The sequence below is a fragment of the Pygocentrus nattereri genome, chromosome 19, assembly GCF_015220715.1.
Source record: "Pygocentrus nattereri isolate fPygNat1 chromosome 19, fPygNat1.pri, whole genome shotgun sequence".
Lineage (NCBI taxonomy): Eukaryota > Metazoa > Chordata > Actinopteri > Characiformes > Serrasalmidae > Pygocentrus > Pygocentrus nattereri.
This window is the reverse complement of record NC_051229.1, coordinates 34,698,099-34,723,098: the sequence shown is the minus strand read 5'-3', so window position 1 is coordinate 34,723,098 and position 25,000 is coordinate 34,698,099. Positions and strand designations below refer to the sequence as shown.

The 25,000-nt window shown below is 45.8% G+C and overlaps 1 protein-coding gene across 1 annotated transcript in view; it reads right to left on the bottom strand.

Annotated features, from left to right (window-relative positions):
• Positions 1-25,000, bottom strand: part of cux1b (cut-like homeobox 1b) — a 231,930-nt gene that overhangs the window by 74,526 nt on the left and 132,404 nt on the right. Inside the window, exons 7-8 of the mRNA XM_037530974.1 lie at positions 23,364-23,440; positions 21,055-21,121 (exon numbers count right to left, since the gene is read on the bottom strand). Of these exons, the coding sequence (XP_037386871.1) occupies positions 21,055-21,121; positions 23,364-23,440 (144 nt within the window). The remainder of the gene's footprint in view (positions 1-21,054; positions 21,122-23,363; positions 23,441-25,000) is intronic.

The following is a 25,000-nucleotide window of genomic DNA, read 5'->3' as shown; positions in this document are numbered from 1 at the left end:
CTCTTTTAGAGGCACTGAGAAGGGAGGCGGGGTGTTGGGGGGTGGGTGCTGCACAAACCTCCACACAGCCACTTGCAGCACAGCACACATACTGACCATATACTCAAAGCTGGAGGGTGGGAGGAGGTACAAAAACAAACAGTTCATTCAATATGCTTAAAACGGTCTCCTAATCACTATTCACTACAATAGAGCACTATTGAGAACACTACTATAGGGAACAAAAGTGGTCCCCTAAAGACTATCCCCTATATTAGAGCACTACAGAAAACACTATTATAGTGAAGAGAAGTGGTCCCCTAATACTATTCCCTATATTGGAGCGCTACAAAGAACACTATTGTAGTGAACAGAAATGGTCCCCTAATCACTATTACCTATATTGGAGCGCTACAAAGAACACTATTGTAGTGAACAGAAATGGTCCCCTAATCACTATTCCCTATATTTGAGCACTACAGAGAACACTATTATAGTGAATAGAAATGGTCCCCTAATCACTATTACCTATATTGGAGCACTACAAAGAACACTACTGTAGTGAAGAGAAGTGGTCCCCTAATCACTATTCCCTATATTTGAGCACTATAGAGACCACTACAATCATGAGAAGAAGTGGTCCCCTAATCACTTTTCTCTACATTAGAAAATCAAGATCACTAATCAGAACACTATTCCATAAACACGGTCAGTGAACTCTGAACGATTTCGTACACTAATATTACAAGGGTTTGTCAACAGCAGACAATCACATGCAGCAAAATGCATTATGGGTACTGAGTCAGCTAGGGAACACTGTACACTACATATCAGTGCATTGTGGGACTGTAAAAGCACTGGACATGCCTCTCCATGCTGACAATTACAAAACTGGCAAGACCAAAAAACAGTGCACTACATAGTGAACAGGGCACAACTCTGGATGCAGCCAGAGCTATTTATGCTAAACAAAGCAGATGTGGGTTCACTGATGGTTTGATTCGCCGCTCTGAACGTCCCAATTCCAGTTTTGCTTTCTTGTAAAACACTGCATTTGAGTGAAACAGGATTCTCAGAAACACAACAACGCCGGTTAAAAAACAGCACCCAAAGGAAGCGGCTTTAGGGAAGTCGTTATTAACCCTTTTGTTGGTTTGCTGTCAAGAGCGCAGTCCACAAACCTCAACCTGACATCGGGCATAATGGATCTTCTGAATTTAACCCTCCCCCCCATCTCCCTCTCTCTCTCATATCCTGTGCAGAGCTGGCCAAATCCTCCAGGGCCGCTACGACATTTCTCAGATTTAGACCATTAGACTTTCATTTCCCTCTGTACCCATCCCCCTTTTTTTCCTCATCGCTGCCTCTCCTCATAACACCCTGTTAGCTTTTTCTTTCTCTCCCTCCTTCCCTCTCTCCTTGCCCTTTCAGAGACTACTAGGGTTTTGCTTTTGTGTGAGCAAGAGAGAAAAAGAGGAAAAAAGATGAGACAGAAAGAGTTATTATGTCTGTGTGTGTCAGGGGAGGGAGAGAGAGAGAGAGAGAGAGAGAGAGAGAGAGAGAGAGAGTGTGAAGGCCACATGGGGGAGAGAGACTGAGAAAGAGCGTGACAGGGAAAGACGAGAGCAAGAGAGAGTGAGCGAGAGAAAGGAGTGAGACAAAAAGGAGGACAAGAGTGAGAGACAAAAGACAGTGAGAGAGAGGGACAGATAGGGAAGACAGCGAGAGAGTGACAAAAGAGCGTAAGAAAGGTAGAGAGAAAGGGAGAACGGGGGAGAGAGATTGAGAAAAAGCATGTGAAAGACAAAGAGAGAAAGTGAGAGAGAGAGAGAGAGAGAGAGAGAGAGAGAGAGAGAGGGAGGGGGAAGAGATAGATAGGGAAGAGAGCGAGAGAGGAGAGAGACAAACACAAGGAAGAGAGAAAAAGGGAGAGTGAAAGCAACACAGGCAGAGAGAGACTGAGAAAGAGGGTGTGAGAGAAAGAGAAAAAAGGACAATAATGAGAGATGAAAGAGAGTGAGAAAGTGAGGGAAAGAGAGAGACAGAGAGGAGTGAGAGGCAAAAAAAAAGGACAAGAGGAGGAGAGAGGAAAAATAAGGGGGGGGGGGGGGGGGGGGGGGGGGGGGCGAGAAAGAGAAAGAAAATGACATTGCCATCCCAGTACCTTTGGGATGAGTTGGTGTGATCCAGAACTGATCATCTAACACCAGTACCTGACCTCACTAACGCTCAATCAAATCCTCACAGCAATGCTCCAGCGTGTGGCGTAAAGCCTCGCCGGCAGGTGTCTACAAACTCTCAGACATACAGTAACAGAAGCCGGATGTGTTTATACAGTGCTGTGGTGGGTAGGTTTCAAATTCATCATGTTTGTGATGTCACAAAAACCACATCTATCCACCTTTTGGGCCTACAGAAGGTTACGAGTTACGAGGCGAGGTTCTGCTCTGACTGCTATCTGGAATCAGGCCTAACACAGGACAGCCAATCAGAACCGAGCTCATTTACACAGACCAGTCTTAAAGGCACAGTAACAAACAGACTGATGAAACTGAGGGGATGAATTCTGAATGTCAGACATTAGCCCTTTCATAGACCTTTTAGTCTAATGCAAACATTTAGGTTAGCGTTAGAAGTGAGTGGAGAGGCAAGTGAATTTTTTCATTTTTGACATGCAGCTGAAAGTGCCTGTTGTGATTCACATTGTGTGTAAATTTCATGTTGAGTGGACCAAAAAAAACGACCGAAAACTGGTAGGAAAACCGTCTGGTTCCACTGACTTAAATTGAAAGTAAAGTATGGTTTTTCCCTCTCCTGTAAAATTCTCATTTTGGAGATACGAAGTTTAGTCCTGAAAGCATATACTTATGCGTGATGTATAGGGGGTCGAGACCCTAGTTACACTGCTGGTAACAGATCAGGATGGAGACTATGGAGGAAGAAGGCGAAGCAAAGCATAAAGAAGGTGACAAAGGCTTACACAAGAGTCCACACAGGCCTGGTTTAAAGCTACTGTGAGGGAAGCAGACAGAAGAGGAGAAGGAGGGGTACACGAGTGCATGGTTTGCCCAGATGTGCACTGCTGCTGAACCCTGCAGGATCCTCCGGGAGTCATGTTCATATCGGAGCGAGTGCGTGTACACAGGGGGAGCCCTATAGGATCAGCAGCGGCTCCTCGGCTCTTAATGATTTAGCAGTGGCCCCCTATAAATAAAGAGAATGTGGCAGGAGCTCTCCTTCAGGGACGTCTGGAGGAATCACCACCACTCCAAATGAAGCTCATAACTCTCTCTGACCTAACACACACACGCACGCGAAGGAATGCTGGGGGTCTGTCTCACGAAGCAGGATTTTAGCGTAGCTGGCTAACTTTAGGCTTTGTTTGATCTAAAGCTGGGTTTTCTTTTTTGGAACACTTTTTACTGGGCTACATCACCACGGCAACTTCACGCCTAACCTGCTCCAAGGCAGGTCAGGTTTGGGATTTAGGATCATAAAGCATAACAGCTCTCAATACACTGCTAAGCATCTGACCAATCAGGGAGGCAGGTGGACAGCTTTGGTCCTTTCCGGGCCACTTCTTGTTTCTTAGCAATGTTTGTGGCATCATGAGACAAACAGCGCTTTACAGTGGATGAAGCAAACGTGACATAAAGTAAAGTGATGTCAAAGTTAACGTGTTAACACGATAAATTGACTCTGGCACTTCTTTATATTTATTAACACAACACGTTTTCACAGTTTGGCCCGTAGCTCCGGCTGTAGTACACTGGACAGCGCTTGCAGGAGAACTATAACGCCGGGGTTACATGACTTTTACCTCGATTTTAGCTGATTCTCAGTCTGGCCGAGTCTGTGCTGGTCATCTCTAGTCAGTAGATGCTTGGGTCAGTCGTCGACTGTAAGAGGCACAGACTCAGATTTCTGGCCTCCCCTGATTGTGTTTCAGACCAGTCGGAGTTTATCTAATGTTGTTTTTTTGTTTTTTTTTTACCCGACTCTGAGTGTCGTCTAGTGTAAAGTGATCAACAACTCAATCTGGACGGATTCCCGCAACAACCAATGAAAACAGAGCACAAAAGAAGGAAATACAGCAAGTAAACAAAGAAAAAGTCATGCACTGACTTACTGAGTCAGAACTGTTCACAGAGGTGGTGATAGGAACCAGACGCCCACCTCTAAAAGTGAAAGTTATTACATTAAGTGGTTATGAATACACTGCCTGATGTCTGCTGTCGTTCAATGGCCAAAATGTTTCTGATGGTAAATAAAATGGCTATATTAGTGCTGTAGTCATGGTGACCCCCTGGTTCCCATCACCACCACTGTAAAGAAACCTGTATTGGTAAAAATTCTCTTCAATGAACCATTTCACACCAAACCACTCTGAATGACCTAAATCGCTGGAATTCCTCTTTAACCTTCCTTGGAGCAGCGCAAGTTGCCATGGTGATGTAGCCCGGTAAAAAGTGATCCACCGCCATGGGACACAAAATCCAGGTTTAATAATATAAAAAAACAGCACACGGCGAGGAGATCAAATACATGTACTCTCCCTCTTTAGTCAAGGTCGGCTAGCTGCACTGGAGCTCCGCAGCTCCCAGGCAAAACAGCAGTGCACAGAGCAATCGATCAATATGCCATTAATCTTTAAAGGAGACAAAACGGACAACACACTATTGCTCTTCCCCCCGACACTGGGAAGAGAGGCAGAGAGGGAGAGGGGGTTTACGTTTTAGTGTGTGTGTGTGTGTGTTTGTGTGCACGTACAGTGGGGTACAGTCTCACAGCAGTAGTGAAAACACTTCTATTTAACAATTTAATATAATAAAGAAAACAACTGAAGAAAATCATTTCTAATAAAAAATAAGAAAAAAATAATGTATACAGATGATAGATATTTACAAGAATTATGTTATGCATTTAGACTTGAGGTAATAACTGAGACAGCAATATGCTAAACATATATAAAATCATAATTTATAGGGTGCTTTCTACTGGGAGGGCTCTGTCCCAAACCACTAACTCCTAAATGTACATTTGTGAAAATAATGCTTACTTGTTGCATTTTTTTTCAACTTTTTTTTTTTTTTTTTAAATATGAAGTAATAAAAAAAATGCTGTCCCACATTTTCATGTCACTACCAAAACAGAGAGTTTTGGTCAATGGGTGGAGCCTTATTTTTAGCCACTCCCCTGCACTTTACAGCAGGCAGTGAGACTGCATCCCTGTTATATCCTGCTGATTTGAAGTAAATGTGTCCCAAAGTCTGAAATTCAGTTTGGAACATTAAGTTATTATCACTACCGAAACAGAATTTAGCAACACTTTCTGTGTTTTAATGAAAAAGACTATTATGTGAGTGCACAAATATTCAGAGGTGTGCTTGCTGGTCATGTACTGGGTAACATTTCTGAGTTCTGCTCAAAACCAGCGAAAACTGGTCCTACCGAAACAGTCCCCAGTGAACCGACGTCACGGCGGTGACAATTTTCGCAGAACTCGAAAATGTTATCCAGTACATGACCAACAAACACAGGTCTGTGATCACAGCTGTGATTCGATATTCCATTTTGTTTTCCATTTCAAAATTTCGGTATTGTTTTGACTGTGTTATTGACAAAATGGAATGCGGAATCATTTCTGGTAATAAAATAGACATAATTAAAGGTGTAGCGTCACTCAAAGCAAATCGATTTTGCTCAGTTAAAAGTCCAAATGGGTTTCCGACTCTGACTCTAAACCAAATTGGTAGAATAATCCATATACAAGCTCTTTAACGCATAGATGTTTCCAGACAAATCCAGTGTAGACAGACTAAAGGCTTTGCGATATATATGATATGATACTAAACTTGAACCCTCGTGGTGTAAAGCACTTAGAGGGAAGAATCACTCATATTTAATAACAAAAACAAACAGTCAGCGTGATAATGTCAAGCTAACTATACAAGCACTACAGTTTCTTCTTAGTCTGAATGGGATTTGTGCCAGTGTTCTGTGAAGCTTATTCAACTTAACAGCCTCAAAGAATGCACTTGTGGGTGGAGTGTGGACGGGTCCATTCCACTCTCCTCACGCCTTCACATACCACCCAGACTGAGCCTTCCTGCTGCATCATCGCTGGGCTCTATCCATCCAAGAGTGTCCAGTGCTGAGCACTGTAAATATAACATGACCGCTAGAACGGTTCCCTCTAAAAATACCGTCTCCGTGCAGCGGCTCCTTCGCTCTCTGCCCAGTGACAGGAGGGAAACGCTGTTAGATGTAACGTGGGGGAAAAAATAGACACTGAACACTGAAAGGGGGGTTACTGACCTGTTCAGAGCAGTGTGTGGGTGTGTATGAGCCTGATTGCACACATACACACACTCTCACAGAGAGGAGGCCCAAGGCAGCTAGACCACTAGGAGGAGCATCTGTTGTGGCAACTCAGGCAAAAGAGAGGGGGGAGGTAGGAGGGGAGAGAGAGAGAGAGACTCATGCATGCAAGCCCTCCACCCACAGCCCAACCTGAGACCCCACACCTCAGGAAAACAGGTACAGCACTGTACAAAAGTCAGAGACCACCCTTTGTTCAGGCAAATTTGACATTAGGTTATTTTAACATCTGTTAAAAAGCAGAACACGTATTTAACAGGAAATGACAAAGTAGCCTCAACAATAAAACAGTCTAGATTTCTCAGTGTTTAGTGCGTCCACTCGTCACCGTTATTACAGCTTCTGTTCTTTTCAGGAAACTCTTTTGTAGTATTTCAAAGAAACCAGCAGCCACACCTCCAAAGTTCAGTCTTGGAAGCTGGTTGATCTTTTTCTGCTTCTCACGTGTCCTCACAAGTCTGAGCTCTGGACGTTAATTTTCTCTCTCTCAAAGATGAAAGTGCTATTTATCTGATGGGCACAGTTCTGGTTCTATCAAGTCTCCCAGGTGGCTGTTAGGTAGAGATGGCATCAATCCGATCCTATATCAGTATCAGGACCAATATTAACACAATTTACTCACTGGACATTGGACGGACAAGGCCTATCCACTAATCGATCCATATTCTACTCCGCAGCTTGTGGTGGACCATGAACCCACCCATAATGTAACATAAAACATCATCAATCCAGAATCCGTTACATAACTTACCATGAACCCACAGCACCTTCAGTCTGTAACTGAGTTAGCAAATAACGTTAGCTTTTGTTTGTTTGTTAAATCATGTTTGTTTGGAGATATTTTAGTCTGGAAACACCAAAAAGACCAGACTGCTACTTGTAACGTGTGTAATGTCAGTGTGTTGAGAGGTGGAAGCACAGCTGCATCATACAGTGCAACCAGTTTAATCACCTGCAGAGGTTTCATGTGAGAGAGGACGAGTTCATGCTAACAGACAGGAAGACACCACCATGTAGTGACTCTCACTGATGCTTTCCAGAAAAGCGGTACACGTAAAGCAGACAACCCAAAGGCTAAAGGAATTCCAGAAAAGTTGCTGAACTTCATTACAGTCAAAGACCAACCGCTCTCTGTAGAGGGAAATATCGGATTTCACAGCCTGTCGGAGCTTTTAAAGCCCAGGAATAATCTGCCATCCGGAAAACATGTCTCAGAGATCCAGAGACTGCTATACATGAGCTGAACAGCCGGAATCGTATCAGAACTGTAAAAATGTGGATCGGCCCATTACTGTTGTTATGTTCACCTCTGTATTACTCTGTATATGCTTTCTTGTTTGTTTATGATGTTCTGTTTACTGCTGTTATTGTAAGCTTATTTATGCTTTATAAGTATTATTATTGTGATTTGCTGAATTTAATATGTTGGGAAAAACAATAATTTGGCCTGTGCAAAAGTTTAGGTTTTATTTGTTTCCCAGTTATATTAAAGTTGTGCAGAAAAAGTTTAAATAGCAGACAAATTCCATATTGAAGTGAGTTCTCTGTAGAGAACATGTTCATTAATTTCACTTAGAAAATCACCTTTTGCATATAACTGTAAATGAAGGGCAGTCGCAGCTTATTGTCCAGCGCTGCTTTAAAAATTTCACCACACTAGAGTTCTGTGCACCTTATGATAGAGCCTGGGGCTGAGAGTGTTTTGTGTGTGTGTTATGTTGTGTTTTGTGTTGTGTGTCTAAAACTGTAACATTCCAGAAGTTGGGAGAAAACCTGGGGGAGGTGAGGGGTCTCCAACAAACCATGAAATCGATCAATCATTTCCATTATCCACACATACACACACAAACACACAAACACACACCCACATGCCTTGCTTCACACAGTCGGCAGCGGAGGAGGAGAGCAAAAGCGAGAAAGATGGCGAGGGACGAGAGGAAAAGAGAGGAAAGCTATTGATCTATTTAGAGATGGATCGATAGAACATCTTTGCTAATGGACAGACATTACAGCTCCAGTACGGAGGAGGCAGAGAGGCACAAGGTACAAAAATAGTTCATCATCTAAACTGCTTGTGAGGCACAAACGACACTTTTTCCTTTCCAATTCTGACATGAAAACCTTTAGAATTCACTGATATTTGTTTTTCAAAAACGAGCTGTTTTAATTGAAACACTTTAAGATGACCATCTAAAATAGGGTATGATGCTGGACCTACTCATTCACACTACTACCCCACAGCAAACAGCTAAAATTCACTGTGTGATATCCTCTCTCTGTCTAATCACCTTAAAAGAAAGTCTGTAAAAGAGCGACCTTACTTAGTGTATGGCTAGCTTTACTGGGTGCTTCAGTTTTGAAAGAACAGCTTAAAATCCATAAAAATTGGGAGAACGCAATTGGGATACATTTCAACACAAAAAGGAAATCTGACTGGATGGGTGACTTTTCACTGTGGTTGCCGAGTTTGACCCGGTTGGGAGCTGGGTGACTTTTCACCACAGTTTGACTGGTTTAGGAGCTGGGTGACTTTTCACCACAGTTTGACTGGTTTAGGAGCTGGGTGACTTTTCACCACAGTTTGACTGGTTTAGGAGCTGGGTGACTTTTCACCACAGTTTGACTGGTTTGGGAGCTGGGTGACTTTTCACCACAGTTTGACTGGTTTGGGAGCTGGGTGACTTTTCACAACAGTAGCCGTGTTTGACTGGTTTGGGAGCTGGGTGACTTTTCACCACAGTTTGACTGGTTTGGGAGCTGGGTGACTTTTCACCACAGTTTGACTGGTTTGGGAGCTGGGTGACTTTTCACCACAGTTTGACTGGTTTGGGAGCTGGGTGACTTTTCACCACAGTTTGACTGGTTTGGGAGCTGGGTGACTTTTCACCACAGTTTGACTGGTTTAGGAGCTGGGTGACTTTTCACCACAGTTTGACTGGTTTGGGAGCTGGGTGACTTTTCACCACAGTTTGACTGGTTTGGGAGCTGGGTGACTTTTCACCACAGTTTGACTGGTTTAGGAGCTGGGTGACTTTTCACCACAGTTTGACTGGTTTGGGAGCTGGGTGACTTTTCACCACAGTTTGACTGGTTTGGGAGCTGGGTGACTTTTCACAACAGTAGCCGTGTTTGACTGGTTTGGGAGCTGGGTGACTTTTCACCACAGTTTGACTGGTTTGGGAGCTGGGTGACTTTTCACCACAGTTTGACTGGTTTGGGAGCTGGGTGACTTTTCACCACAGTTTGACTGGTTTGGGAGCTGGGTGACTTTTCACCACAGTTTGACTGGTTTGGGAGCTGGGTGACTTTTCACCACAGTTTGACTGGTTTAGGAGCTGGGTGACTTTTCACCACAGTTTGACTGGTTTGGGAGCTGGGTGACTTTTCACCACAGTTTGACTGGTTTGGGAGCTGGGTGACTTTTCACCACAGTTTGACTGGTTTGGGAGCTGGGTGACTTTTCACCACAGTTTGACTGGTTTGGGAGCTGGGTGACTTTTCACCACAGTTTGACTGGTTTGGGAGCTGGGTGACTTTCACCACAGTAGCCGAGTTTGGTTTGGGAGTTGGGTGACTTTTCACCACAGTAGCCGAGTTTGACTGGTTTGGGAGCTGGGTGACTTTTCACCACAGTTTGACTGGTTTGGGAGCTGGGTGACTTTTCACCACAGTTTGACTGGTTTGGGAGCTGGGTGACTTTTCACCACAGTAGCCGAGTTTGACTGGTTTGGGAGCTGGGTGACTTTTCACCACAGTTTGACTGGTTTAGGAGCTGGGTGACTTTTCACCACAGTTTGACTGGTTTGGGAGCTGGGTGACTTTTCACCACAGTAGCCGAGTTTGACTGGTTTAGGAGCTGGGTGACTTTTCACCACAGTTTGACTGGTTTGGGAGCTGGGTGACTTTTCACCACAGTTTGACTGGTTTAGGAGCTGGGTGACTTTTCACCACAGTTTGACTGGTTTGGGAGCTGGGTGACTTTTCACCACAGTTTGACTGGTTTGGGAGCTGGGTGACTTTTCACCACAGTTTGACTGGTTTGGGAGCTGGGTGACTTTTCACCACAGTTTGACTGGTTTGGGAGCTGGGTGACTTTTCACCACAGTTGACTGGTTTGGGAGCTGGGTGACTTTTCACCACAGTAGCCGAGTTTGACTGGTTTGGGAGTTGGGTGACTTTTCACCACAGTAGCCGAGTTTGACTGGTTTGGGAGCTGGGTGACTTTTCACCACAGTTTGACTGGTTTGGGAGCTGGGTGACTTTTCACCACAGTTTGACTGGTTTGGGAGCTGGGTGACTTTTCACCACAGTAGCCGAGTTTGACTGGTTTGGGAGCTGGGTGACTTTTCACCACAGTTTGACTGGTTTAGGAGCTGGGTGACTTTTCACCACAGTTTGACTGGTTTGGGAGCTGGGTGACTTTTCACCACAGTAGCCGAGTTTGACTGGTTTGGGAGCTGGGTGACTTTTCACCACAGTTTGACTGGTTTGGGAGCTGGGTGACTTTTCACCACAGTTTGACTGGTTTGGGAGCTGGGTGACTTTTCACCACAGTAGCCGAGTTTGACTGGTTTGGGAGCTGGGTGACTTTTCACCACAGTTTGACTGGTTTGGGAGCTGGGTGACTTTTCACCACAGTTTGACTGGTTTGGGAGCTGGGTGACTTTTCACCACAGTTTGACTGGTTTAGGAGCTGGGTGACTTTTCACCACAGTTTGACTGGTTTAGGAGCTGGGTGACTTTTCACCACAGTTTGACTGGTTTAGGAGCTGGGTGACTTTTCACCACAGTTTGACTGGTTTGGGAGCTGGGTGACTTTTCACCACAGTTTGACTGGTTTGGGAGCTGGGTGACTTTTCACAACAGTAGCCGTGTTTGACTGGTTTGGGAGCTGGGTGACTTTTCACCACAGTTTGACTGGTTTGGGAGCTGGGTGACTTTTCACCACAGTTTGACTGGTTTAGGAGCTGGGTGACTTTTCACCACAGTTTGACTGGTTTGGGAGCTGGGTGACTTTTCACCACAGTTTGACTGGTTTGGGAGCTGGGTGACTTTTCACCACAGTTTGACTGGTTTGGGAGCTGGGTGACTTTTCACCACAGTTTGACTGGTTTAGGAGCTGGGTGACTTTTCACCACAGTTTGACTGGTTTGGGAGCTGGGTGACTTTTCACCACAGTTTGACTGGTTTGGGAGCTGGGTGACTTTTCACCACAGTTTGACTGGTTTGGGAGCTGGGTGACTTTTCACCACAGTTTGACTGGTTTGGGAGCTGGGTGACTTTTCACCACAGTTTGACTGGTTTGGGAGCTGGGTGACTTTTCACCACAGTAGCCGAGTTTGACTGGTTTGGGAGTTGGGTGACTTTTCACCACAGTAGCCGAGTTTGACTGGTTTGGGAGCTGGGTGACTTTTCACCACAGTTTGACTGGTTTGGGAGCTGGGTGACTTTTCACCACAGTAGCCGAGTTTGACTGGTTTGGGAGCTGGGTGACTTTTCACCACAGTTTGACTGGTTTAGGAGCTGGGTGACTTTTCACCACAGTTTGACTGGTTTGGGAGCTGGGTGACTTTTCACCACAGTAGCCGAGTTTGACTGGTTTAGGAGCTGGGTGACCTTTTCACCACAGTTTGACTGGTTTGGGAGCTGGGTGACTTTTCACCACAGTTTGACTGGTTTAGGAGCTGGGTGACTTTTCACCACAGTTTGACTGGTTTGGGAGCTGGGTGACTTTTCACCACAGTTTGACTGGTTTGGGAGCTGGGTGACTTTTCACCACAGTTTGACTGGTTTGGGAGCTGGGTGACTTTTCACCACAGTTTGACTGGTTTGGGAGCTGGGTGACTTTTCACCACAGTAGCCGAGTTTGACTGGTTTGGGAGTTGGGTGACTTTTCACCACAGTAGCCGAGTTTGACTGGTTTGGGAGCTGGGTGACTTTTCACCACAGTTTGACTGGTTTGGGAGCTGGGTGACTTTTCACCACAGTAGCCGAGTTTGACTGGTTTGGGAGCTGGGTGACTTTTCACCACAGTTTGACTGGTTTAGGAGCTGGGTGACTTTTCACCACAGTTTGACTGGTTTGGGAGCTGGGTGACTTTTCACCACAGTAGCCGAGTTTGACTGGTTTGGGAGCTGGGTGACTTTTCACCACAGTTTGACTGGTTTGGGAGCTGGGTGACTTTTCACCACAGTTTGACTGGTTTGGGAGCTGGGTGACTTTTCACCACAGTAGCCGAGTTTGACTGGTTTGGGAGCTGGGTGACTTTTCACCACAGTTGACTGGTTTGGGAGCTGGGTGACTTTTCACCACAGTTTGACTGGTTTGGGAGCTGGGTGACTTTTCACCACAGTTTGACTGGTTTGGGAGCTGGGTGACTTTTCACCACAGTAGCCGAGTTTGACTGGTTTGGGAGCTGGGTGACTTTTCACCACAGTTTGACTGGTTTGGGAGCTGGGTGACTTTTCACAACAGTTTGACTGGTTTGGGAGCTGGGTGACTTTTCACCACAGTTTGACTGGTTTGGGAGCTGGGTGACTTTTCACCACAGTTTGACTGGTTTGGGAGCTGGGTGACTTTTCACCACAGTTTGACTGGTTTGGGAGCTGGGTGACTTTTCACCACAGTTTGGCTGGTTTGGGAGCTGGGTGACTTTTCACCACAGTAGCCGAGTTTGACTGGTTTGGGAGCTGGGTGACTTTTCACCACAGTTTGACTGGTTTGGGAGCTGGGTGACTTTTCACCACAGTAGCCGAGTTTGACTGGTTTGGGAGCTGGGTGACTTTTCACCACAGTAGCCGAGTTTGACTGGTTTGGGAGCTGGGTGACTTTTCACCACAGTTTGACTGGTTTGGGAGCTGGGTGACTTTTCACCACAGTTTGACTGGTTTGGGAGCTGGGTGACTTTTCACCACAGTAGCCGAGTTTGACTGGTTTGGGAGCTGGGTGACTTTTCACCACAGTAGCCGAGTTTGACTGGTTTGGGAGCTGGGTGACTTTTCACCACAGTTTGACTGGTTTGGGAGCTGGGTGACTTTTCACAACAGTAGCAGAGTTTGACTGGTTTGGGAGCTGGGTGACTTTTCACCACAGTTTGACTGGTTTGGGAGCTGGGTGACTTTTCACCACAGTAGCCGAGTTTGACTGGTTTGGGAGCTGGGTGACTTTTCACCACAGTTTGACTGGTTTGGGAGCTGGGTGACTTTTCACCAGTTTGACTGGTTTGGGAGCTGGGTGACTTTTCACCACAGTTTGACTGGTTTGGGAGCTGGGTGACTTTTCACCAGTTTGACTGGTTTGGGAGCTGGGTGACTTTTCACCACAGTAGCCGAGTTTGAGTGGTTTGGGAGCTGGGTGACTTTTCACCACAGTAGCCGAGTTTGAGTGGTTTGGGAGCTGGGTGACTTTTCACCACAGTAGCCGAGTTTGACTGGTTTGGGAGCTGGGTGACTTTTCACCACAGTTTGACTGGTTTGGGAGCTGGGTGACTTTTCACCAGTTTGACTGGTTTGGGAGCTGGGTGACTTTTCACTACAGTAGCCGAGTTTGACTGGTTTGGGAGCTGGGTGACTTTTCACCACAGTAGCCGAGTTTGACTGGTTTGGGAGCTGGGTGACTTTTCACCACAGTTTGACTGGTTTGGGAGCTGGGTGACTTTTCACCACAGTTTGACTGGTTTGGGAGCTGGGTGACTTTTCACCACAGTAGCCGAGTTTGACTGGTTTGGGAGCTGGGTGACTTTTCACCACAGTTTGACTGGTTTGGGAGCTGGGTGACTTTTCACCACAGTTTGACTGGTTTGGGAGCTGGGTGACTTTTCACCACAGTAGCCGAGTTTGACTGGTTTGGGAGCTGGGTGACTTTTCACCACAGTAGCCGAGTTTGACTGGTTTGGGAGCTGGGTGACTTTTCACCACAGTTTGACTGGTTTGGGAGCTGGGTGACTTTTCACAACAGTAGCAGAGTTTGACTGGTTTGGGAGCTGGGTGACTTTTCACCACAGTTTGACTGGTTTGGGAGCTGGGTGACTTTTCACCACAGTAGCCGAGTTTGACTGGTTTGGGAGCTGGGTGACTTTTCACCACAGTTTGACTGGTTTGGGAGCTGGGTGACTTTTCACCAGTTTGACTGGTTTGGGAGCTGGGTGACTTTTCACCACAGTTTGACTGGTTTGGGAGCTGGGTGACTTTTCACCAGTTTGACTGGTTTGGGAGCTGGGTGACTTTTCACCACAGTAGCCGAGTTTGAGTGGTTTGGGAGCTGGGTGACTTTTCACCACAGTAGCCGAGTTTGAGTGGTTTGGGAGCTGGGTGACTTTTCACCACAGTAGCCGAGTTTGACTGGTTTGGGAGCTGGGTGACTTTTCACCACAGTTTGACTGGTTTGGGAGCTGGGTGACTTTTCACCAGTTTGACTGGTTTGGGAGCTGGGTGACTTTTCACTACAGTAGCCGAGTTTGACTGGTTTGGGAGCTGGGTGACTTTTCACCACAGTTTGACTGGTTTGGGAGCTGGGTGACTTTTCACCACAGTTTGACTGGTTTGGGAGCTGGGTGACTTTTCACCACAGTAGCCGAGTTTGACTGGTTTGGGAGCTGGGTGACTTTTCACCACAGTAGCCGAGTTTGACTGGTTTGGGAGCTGGGTGACTTTTCACCACAGTTTGACTGGTTTGGGAGCTGGGTGACTTTTCACAACAGTAGCAGAGTTTGACTGGTTTGGGAGCTGGGTGACTTTTCACCACAGTTTGACTGGTTTGGGAGCTGGGTGACTTTTCACCACAGTAGCCGAGTTTGACTGGTTTGGGAGCTGGGTGACTTTTCACCACAGTTTGACTGGTTTGGGAGCTGGGTGACTTTTCACCAGTTTGACTGGTTTGGGAGCTGGGTGACTTTTCACCACAGTTTGACTGGTTTGGGAGCTGGGTGACTTTTCACCAGTTTGATTGGTTTGGGAGCTGGGTGACTTTTCACCACAGTAGCCGAGTTTGAGTGGTTTGGGAGCTGGGTGACTTTTCACCACAGTAGCCGAGTTTGAGTGGTTTGGGAGCTGGGTGACTTTTCACCACAGTAGCCGAGTTTGACTGGTTTGGGAGCTGGGTGACTTTTCACCACAGTTTGACTGGTTTGGGAGCTGGGTGACTTTTCACCACAGTTTGACTGGTTTAGGAGCTGGGTGACTTTTCACTACAGTAGCCGAGTTTGACTGGTTTGGGAGCTGGGTGACTTTTCACCACAGTAGCCGAGTTTGACTGGTTTGGGAGCTGGGTGACTTTTCACCACAGTTTGACTGGTTTGGGAGCTGGGTGACTTTTCACCACAGTTTGACTGGTTTGGGAGCTGGGTGACTTTTCACCACAGTAGCCGAGTTTGACTGGTTTGGGAGCTGGGTGACTTTTCACCACAGTTTGACTGGTTTGGGAGCTGGGTGACTTTTCACCACAGTTTGACTGGTTTGGGAGCTGGGTGACTTTTCACCACAGTAGCCGAGTTTGACTGGTTTGGGAGCTGGGTGACTTTTCACCACAGTAGCCGAGTTTGACTGGTTTGGGAGCTGGGTGACTTTTCACCACAGTTTGACTGGTTTGGGAGCTGGGTGACTTTTCACAACAGTAGCAGAGTTTGACTGGTTTGGGAGCTGGGTGACTTTTCACCACAGTTTGACTGGTTTGGGAGCTGGGTGACTTTTCACCACAGTAGCCGAGTTTGACTGGTTTGGGAGCTGGGTGACTTTTCACCACAGTTTGACTGGTTTGGGAGCTGGGTGACTTTTCACCAGTTTGACTGGTTTGGGAGCTGGGTGACTTTTCACCACAGTTTGACTGGTTTGGGAGCTGGGTGACTTTTCACCAGTTTGACTGGTTTGGGAGCTGGGTGACTTTTCACCACAGTAGCCGAGTTTGAGTGGTTTGGGAGCTGGGTGACTTTTCACCACAGTAGCCGAGTTTGAGTGGTTTGGGAGCTGGGTGACTTTTCACCACAGTAGCCGAGTTTGACTGGTTTGGGAGCTGGGTGACTTTTCACCACAGTTTGACTGGTTTGGGAGCTGGGTGACTTTTCACCAGTTTGACTGGTTTGGGAGCTGGGTGACTTTTCACTACAGTAGCCGAGTTTGACTGGTTTGGGAGCTGGGTGACTTTTCACCACAGTAGCCGAGTTTGACTGGTTTGGGAGCTGGGTGACTTTTCACCACAGTTTGAGTGGTTTGGGAGCTGGGTGACTTTTCACCACAGTTTGACTGGTTTGGGAGCTGGGTGACTTTTCACCACAGTTTGACTGGTTTGGGAGCTGGGTGACTTTTCACCACAGTTTGACTGGTTTGGGAGCTGGGTGACTTTTCACAACAGTAGCCGTGTTTGACTGGGTTGGGAGCTGGGTGACTTTTCACCACAGTTTGACTGGTTTGGGAGCTGGGTGACTTTTCACAACAGTAGCCGTGTTTGACTGGGTTGGGAGCTGGGTGACTTTTCACCACAGTAGCCGAGATTGACTGGGTTAGGAGCTGGAAGACATTTTACCATGGTAGTGAAGTTTGAGTACCGTACGCTGGGTGGCTTTTATGCGCAGTAGTGGAGCTTGACTGGGCCACAATCTGGATGACTGGTTTTCTCAGCTGGAGAAAAGTGCATGTGTATGTTTTATGGCAATATGTAGTATTGCTAGAACTGTAAAATATCCTTGGGTATAAGAAAGACACTTATTATTTTTATAATTAAGAATTCATTTTATTAATACTAACTTACCATATCATACCATTATTTGTTTGGAAAATGTCACAATACTGAATTATATCAATCTAACCAGCACTACCGTGGGGTCTTCATATCACATTTTCTCTAATACTTATGTCTGGCAGACAGGTTTCATAACCTTCATTACAGAGACTCTCAGTGGAGGAGGCTCCAACTCCCATAATCTCCACTGATCACCAGTGTGTGTGTGTACACTGTCTAGCTGTGTCTGTCAGTTTTCTGTCATTGCCAAATCATCACAGTATTGTTAATAAAATAGGTGAGCATGATGCCACAAGAAACCTGAGTGGATTCAATATGTATGTTTGTGTGTGTGTGTGTGTGTGTGTGTGAAAGAGAGAGAGAGAGAGAGAGAGAGAGAGAGAGAGAGACCGACAGAGTGTGTAACCAAGCTCTTCCCAGAACTGTGAGGGGATGTGCGAGGTTTTCTTTGAATCGAGCCCTCTCCGAGCCTCTTACTGTTCACAATCTCTGAGCTCCCATAATCCCACAGCTGCCCCCTGTCCAAATCCCACACCCCCCCACCACCTACACCTCTTCTATCTCTCTCTCTCTATCTGTCTCTCTCTCTATCAAAACTTCAGAAGGCTTTATTTGCAGCTCATGGCAGATAGGAGAGAAAACAGTGGGTTTTGTGAAACGGATAGCATGCGCTGCGTTCAGCGGGATGCCAAATCCTCTGCAGATAATACATCCACTTTCTGCGTGTGTGTAACCAAATGTGCATGATCGGTGGGTTTCACGCACGCTAAGCCTAGTGTGCTGCATGCTTAGGTTCGAATCTGCTTCAATCCAGACTACATACGTTTTAGCACTGCACAAGTTCTGTGCTCACTATAATGTGGGCGACAACTCAGTAACATTTATGAGAGAGAGACAGAGAGAGAGAGAGAGAGAGAGAGAGAGAGAGAGAGAGAGAGAGAGAGAGAGAGAGACAGACAGAGAAAGACAGAGAGAGAGAGAGAGAGAGAGACAGAGAGAGACAGAGAGAGAGACAGAGAGACAGAGAAAGACAGACAGAGAGAGAAAGAGAGACAGAGAGAGACAGAGAGACAGACAGAGAAAGAGAGACAGAGAGAGACAGAGAGAGACAGACAGAGAGAGAGACAGAGAGCGAGAGAGAGAGACAGAGAAAGACAGACAGAGAAAGACAGACAGAGAGAGAAAGAGAGACAGAGAGAGAGAGAGAGAGACAGACAGAGAGAGAAAGAGAGACAGAGAGAGACAGAGAGAGACAGACAGAGAGAGAGACAGAGAGCGAGAGAGAGAGACAGAGAAAGACAGACAGAGAGAGAGAGAGAGAGACAGAGAGAGAGAGACAGAGAGAGAGAGAGAGAGAGAGAGAGAGAGAGAGAGAGGTGGAGTGCGTGAGCGCAGCAGGAAATGTTTACTGGTACGTGTTTCTCTGCGGCGACGCAATTAGAGCCCGAGAGAGCGAACAAGGGCTCATTGAGGAGCTGCGAGACCCTCCCTCTGTTTGTGTGGCCTGTAAGACTGAGAGACCCTCATGTTTATTAATGAAGGAGGAGGAGAGTTTACTGTAGCAACCGTGTGTCAGAGACCGAATTAACAGAGCGAGAAAAGGAGGGCATTAAAACCCAGCATACTAAATCAAACACAGAGAGAAAAGAAAAAAAAGAAAGACAGAAGGAGAAAACAGGAAAAAAGGAACGAAAACAAAGGAAGAAAAAAAAAACAGGTCAAAGACAACAGCCTATTAAAGGGTCAACACGCTGCTGAGTGGAAAGAAAGAAAGAAAGAAAGAAAGAAAGAAAGAAAGAAAGAAAGAAAGAAAGAAAGAAAGAAAAGAAAGAAAGAAAGAAAGAAAGAAAGAAAGAAAGAAAGAAAGAAAGGTCACTCTACTGAAGTCCAGACAAAGTGCTGAGTGGAAAGAAAGAATCGCTGATACTGTTTAGTGTTCAAATGTCCACACAGGGCTCTGAGGACAGTCAGTGAAGAATGAGGCAGTGTTTCACTGAGAGGGACAGAGTCTCAGGCGTGAACAGCAGCAGGATCAGCAGGCTGAGCAGGCTGGTCAACACACTCAACTGACCAGAAGGTAAACATGAGACAGAGATTTGAGAGAAAGGCAAAAGACCAAGACATGCAATAAACATGATGAGACTGACATAAACAGCCCTGAAAAGACAAAGTGAGAAAGACTGAGAACCAGAAAAGACAGACAGCATGAAGAAAGAGAGGAGCTGACAATAATGTGCCTATAAAGGTCACACAGCGCAGACTGAAACCCGCAGGTGTGCAGGTGAGCGTAGAGATGCTTTGATCTGCCTTGTATGAGCATGTTCACCTCCGCAATCAGTGTCTCTCTCACTCTCACACACACACACACACACACACACACACACACACAGAAACAGACACACACACACACACTTCTAAGCTGCTCTGTGTGCTGCATTGGGCGGGTAAAGAGTAGCTGATTGACAGGAAAGAGGAAAGTCAAGCATCAAAGTCCTGACAGAGCCTCCCTCCACCATCATAGTCGCTCTCTGACTGCCAGCCGGAGCGTCGTTACTCTGACCTGCTTGTGGGGAAAACGGCACACAGCTTATATCACCTCCTTTGAAAAGCACTGATCAATAGAATGGGACACTCCATCAACCTAAGATCACCATGTCCAGTGCCAAGTAGCGGCCAGAGGGGTATAAAGCGCTATGACTTCAAACGCCACGCTGCGCAAACCAAGCAGGAGAACCAGAAAAAACACCTGTTTGCCTCTCTAATTATTTATTTATAAATAACTAAATAAATAAAAACTCATAATAATATGGTAATGAATGTAATATATGAAAGAAACAACTAATAAACTAATTCATAAAAATAATAAATAAGTCACAAAGTACTAATATAATCATTTATGTAAAAAGATAAACTGATACACTGATGTCATGTCAAAAATGTCATGTGTCAACTCAAGGTAATTTTGAATATTAAAGAATGAATAACTAATAATAATAATAAAGTAAATAAAAATATTTCTAAAAATAATACGTAATAAGAACACACATTTATTCATTTAAAATTACATACTACGTAATTTGTATTATATATATATATATATATATATATATATATATACACACACACACACACACACACACACACACACACACACACACACACGTTCACACACATTACTGTACTTCTGCTCAAAGGAATCAACCACACAGTAAGTAATTGATCAGAGTCCTGAGCTGTTGATAGAGCTGCGTGTGGTGGGTCTGACTGGACAGGCCTGTACGTATATGGAACAGGCCGGACTGAGCCTGGGTCAGCTGCGGGAGGAGCGCCTGAGCACAAAGAGCTAAGATACAGCAGTGTAGCTGATCCAGGATCAGCCGATCGGGAGCAGTGAGGCTGCGTGTGGCACGTCTGGCACTGTGGGTTTGCGCAGCTATAATTATGCTTGCCAGTAAGCTGGGTGGTACACGCCCTGAAATAGCCCTGAGGCCATCGGTGGCGGCGGCGAGACAACGCATTCCTGTGTGACAGGCAGACGAGGAGACTGCTGCGGGCGCTCCGACCACACACACACACACACACACACACACACACACACACACCTCACCTTTAACACACACACTCAAGCGAGCTTCAAAAATATCAGGTTCAAACTGGGAAAAAGACCCACCCCCTTCTTGTTTGGAAGGGGTCTGTGGTGCGACTGTCTGTGTGGATCTAATCTCTCGTTATTTACAGCGCGGCTCTAATGCTCGGAGAGGCTGTAAAAGCGGGGAGAGAGAGAGGATAGAGGGGGACTTGCTTTGCCAGAACAGGGAATTGGGGATAAATCTGCTGATATTATCTCAAGCAGAGCTGCCAAATAGGCCCAGAAAAAAGCACCAGAGTAAACGGGAGAGGAGGGGCAAGGTTCTATAGATTAATTCTGCTGACGCACATACATTCATCCTGCTCCACACTTACTTTGCTGTGGATTCCTCGTCATACTTGGTCTTCAGGTCAAATAGCTCTGCCTGAGTTGTTTCAAGTACTGCAAAAGAAAAAAAAATTTTTTTTTTAATGTATAAATAAACCCACACACAAGCTTAACAAAACAACAACTTTAAAGTCAACTACAGCTGGACCGTCCTGCAACTTTTCATCCACCTGCATAATTAATTTGATGGTGAGTCGTACAGCTGTAGAAAATGCAGCAGGCCTTCTCACCCACCCACAGCAACGCTGCCTTTGGAGTACTAGGCTATAATAGTGCTGTAGGAGCATGAATTTCCAGCATATGGCTGCACAATTAATGTGTCAGTGTTTAGACCATCATAATTAGTCACATACTGCAATTTATTCAAGTCCAGCTCCTGAATTAACATCAGTGGTAGTTCCTACAAAGTGTGCTGTGATCATGCACTAAATTCTAGCAACTAAAACACAATTTGAGAGAACAAAGCAAAAGTGGGACACTTCTTGGTGGACACACCAGTTGTGTGTCTCAATTCAGACACTAGACAGAGAGAGATAGTAACACACGTAATGAGTTTGGGCTACGAATAAGAAATCAAACTCCCAGAGCGCCTCAGATCAGAAGGAACAAACAGAGCAGAACGTACTGGACCCGTTTGGGCTTTTATGCAAAGCGAAATGGGGATGAATATGGGGCTGAAAATGCTAACATCACAGTGAGAGCTGGAGAAACATTTCACTACAAACTGGCAGCTGAGCTGAAACTGTAGAGATAGTGATGTGATGACTGGATCAACATCATAATCATGACATCGGCTCTTATCTGCCTGTGTTTTACACGCAGCTCCTCTGTCTCTCTTCTCCTTTTTCTCTGCTCTTCCAGCTCTGTGATTGGCTGTAGGTTGAATCACTTGTTGAGTAAATCTCTGAATGTTCTCGGTTCTTGAGGGAGTCGGGGGCAGGAGGTTAGGGAACCAGGCCTGTGACCGGAAGGTTGCCGGTTCGATCCCCTTGGCTGACAGTCCATGACTGAAGTGCCCTTGAGCAAGGCACCTAATCCCCAATTGCTCCCCGGCGTCGTGGATAGGGCTGCCCACTGCTCTGGGCAAGTGTGCTCACTGCCCCCTAGTGTGTGTGTTCACTAGTGTGCATGTATGTGGGTGTTTCACTGCATGGACGGGTTAAATGCAGAGGTCTAATTTCACAGTGCGCAAACACAGATGGTTCTGAATTCGAATTCAGTTGTAAATCGATAATTTTGGAGGGAATCTGATCACTTCAGCGTTCGATCGGAGCGCTAAAGAGTCACTAATTTCTCCGCTCACACTACAGATCATCCGCATAGCCTAACCGGGTTTAAATCAGTTGTTAGGAATGGAAAACAGCAGCGGAAGCTGTATGTTAAAAGTAACTCCATTTACGACTTTTTTCAGTTTTTGACATAGTTTGAAAATGCCTGTTCTAAAAATGCTCTTTACATCATGTATAAATTTAATGAAGAAGGGACCAAAAGTAATGGGCCAGAATGACTTGGCAAGACGTCTGGTTCCAGTCACTTACATTAAAAGCAAGGTATATTTTTTCCTTGCTCCGTAAAGTTACCATTTTAGAGATAAGAGGCTTTGATCCGACAACAGCGATACGTTAATGTTACAAGTTTCAAATACAAGATTCGCAATGGCATTCAGACACTTCAAATATCTGTGTTTAACTTAGAAAGAACAGGATGCTCACGTGCAGGAGTGTTAGGTTAGCGCTAACATGTTAGAAATCCAACAGCAGAAATTAGCATTAATACCTAAACTGAGGGCCTAGCTGTAATAGTGAAACAGTTCACAACCGCAAAATACCAAAATACTGCTGAGCAGTAGCAAAATGGACATAAAGGCAACCAATTTTCATGTGAAATCTCTGCATCCGACTCCTGACTCCTCCTCTTCCAAAACGAATGGCAGCCCTTACAGCGATCAGTCATGGTAACGTTACTGCCGTCAGAACCCAAACTTGCACTACCATTTCAGTTACTGGCATGTTTTTATATTATTTGTCTGAATTTCACAATGAATGACGGTACGATAAAAATGCTCCTAAATGACTAATAAAAGCTCTTTACATCAACCTAAAGAACGTTTTTCTCTCCCTTGAACATTAACTTTTGGAAATTGTTGCGACAGAGCCGTTTTGGACCCGGTCACTCAAAGAGCAACACAACCTGAAGCATATCCGTCCCACTTTTGCTGAACTCGTCATATAATATCCATTAAATCAACTGTTTTTGAACAAAACGTGAAATAATCGTGCAACGCCACTACTTTTACCTGTCTGTAGGTTCTGGGCCTTGTGTTCTGCCTCCTCCAGCCTGGAGGCCATGGACTCCTGTGACTCCTGCAACTTCCTGTCACGGGGAAGAGAAGGAAGCAGAAATAAAGTAAGAACAGAGTGACCGGCACAAACAGTAAGAACGGATGAATGAGAGGACGAGACAGGAGAAACCTAACATCCCCAAAATGATTATGCTTAGGTGTGCACTGACTAAAAGGCTGGTGAAGTGAAGGGGGATGGGTTCAGATTCAAGTCAAACTCTGTTAAAACGGAGTCGTTCACGTTGCCGGCCGCCTCAAAAATTCCCACCAATTTCATGCGACGGGCTAAAAATCTTCCATGCAATATTAAATAAAGTGGCCCATTAGGCAGGGCTGTCTGGCTATTGGAGCGGGCCGGCCTGCTCGGCTCACGCGGCAGAAACGAGAGGGAAAGAGAGAAACTGAGGGATATATTATTTTTAGCAAATAAAGTTAAAGTGTTTCAGGGTGGGGCTGCGGAGCGCGACCGTCTGAGATATTAATAAAGCACAATGAGTCACTTTCTCTATCTCCAGCACAAACGCGTGTGCTGAGAGCCATCCACCTCCGTCACCCTCACAGGAAGCATGCTGAGCAGACAGGAAGTGGACTGAATTATGGATGCATGCTGACGCATAGGAAATGCACGAGGAGCAGCAGCACAATTGATCAAATATGGACACTGGCTCTGAATAACAGGGCTTATGCTGACAGTTAAGAAATCTAGACTGCCCTATATGGCCATTTATGGCCATTTTCTGAGTCACTCTCTCACCCAACTGTCTCTCTGGCACACTCACCCCTCCGCTCAAAGGACCTTCGGTCTCCTCAAAGCTGGATAAGGACAGTTATGACCACATATTCACAGGAATCCCCCAGCCCAGTTTTGTTGCCTTACATCTGAGCCCTACATCATCCAACATTTTCATTTTTTTTAACTTATTTTCCAGAGAGCGGTGAAGGCGAGGCGAGGCGAGAAACAGCAGTCGGAGAAGAAAGTGAGTGAGAGGGAGATTTCACATGGCGTGATCTAAAAACAGATGGAACTGTACTTTATTTCATGTGAAGCTCAGTTGTTGACTGTGTAAGATGTTGCTACACCTACTTCAGTAAACAGTATATGCTACTGAATCAAAGCGCAAGCTCGACATTATGATGCTCTGGACTTCTGCTTGAGGACATTTAAACTGGACCTGACTGACTTGACCCCTGATCTATACCGACCTATCAAAATGACTCAATCTGCTCTGATATGGTAATATGATATTTTTCACAACAGACTGGGACATCCTCAGAAATATGCCACCCGTGAAAGGACTGTCCAGCCCAGAAAAGAGTTACTAGCTGTCACTTAACCCAGATGACCGCAGGTGAGCTAATCAAGCAGAGAGATCACTCTTAGTAGGTGGGAGGTCATCGCTGCACCCACATTTAGCTCAAATAGAGAGCACATGTGCGAGAGATCGACAGAGAGAGAGAGGCAGAGATGTAAACAAACAGCAGAATTAGAGCATTAGCGTGGATTACAGATGTGCAGGAGGGGGCTGTGGAGAGTGATATATAAATAAATAAAGCGGGCGCTGGAGACACTCGTCCCAGTTGGCCGTGGCCTA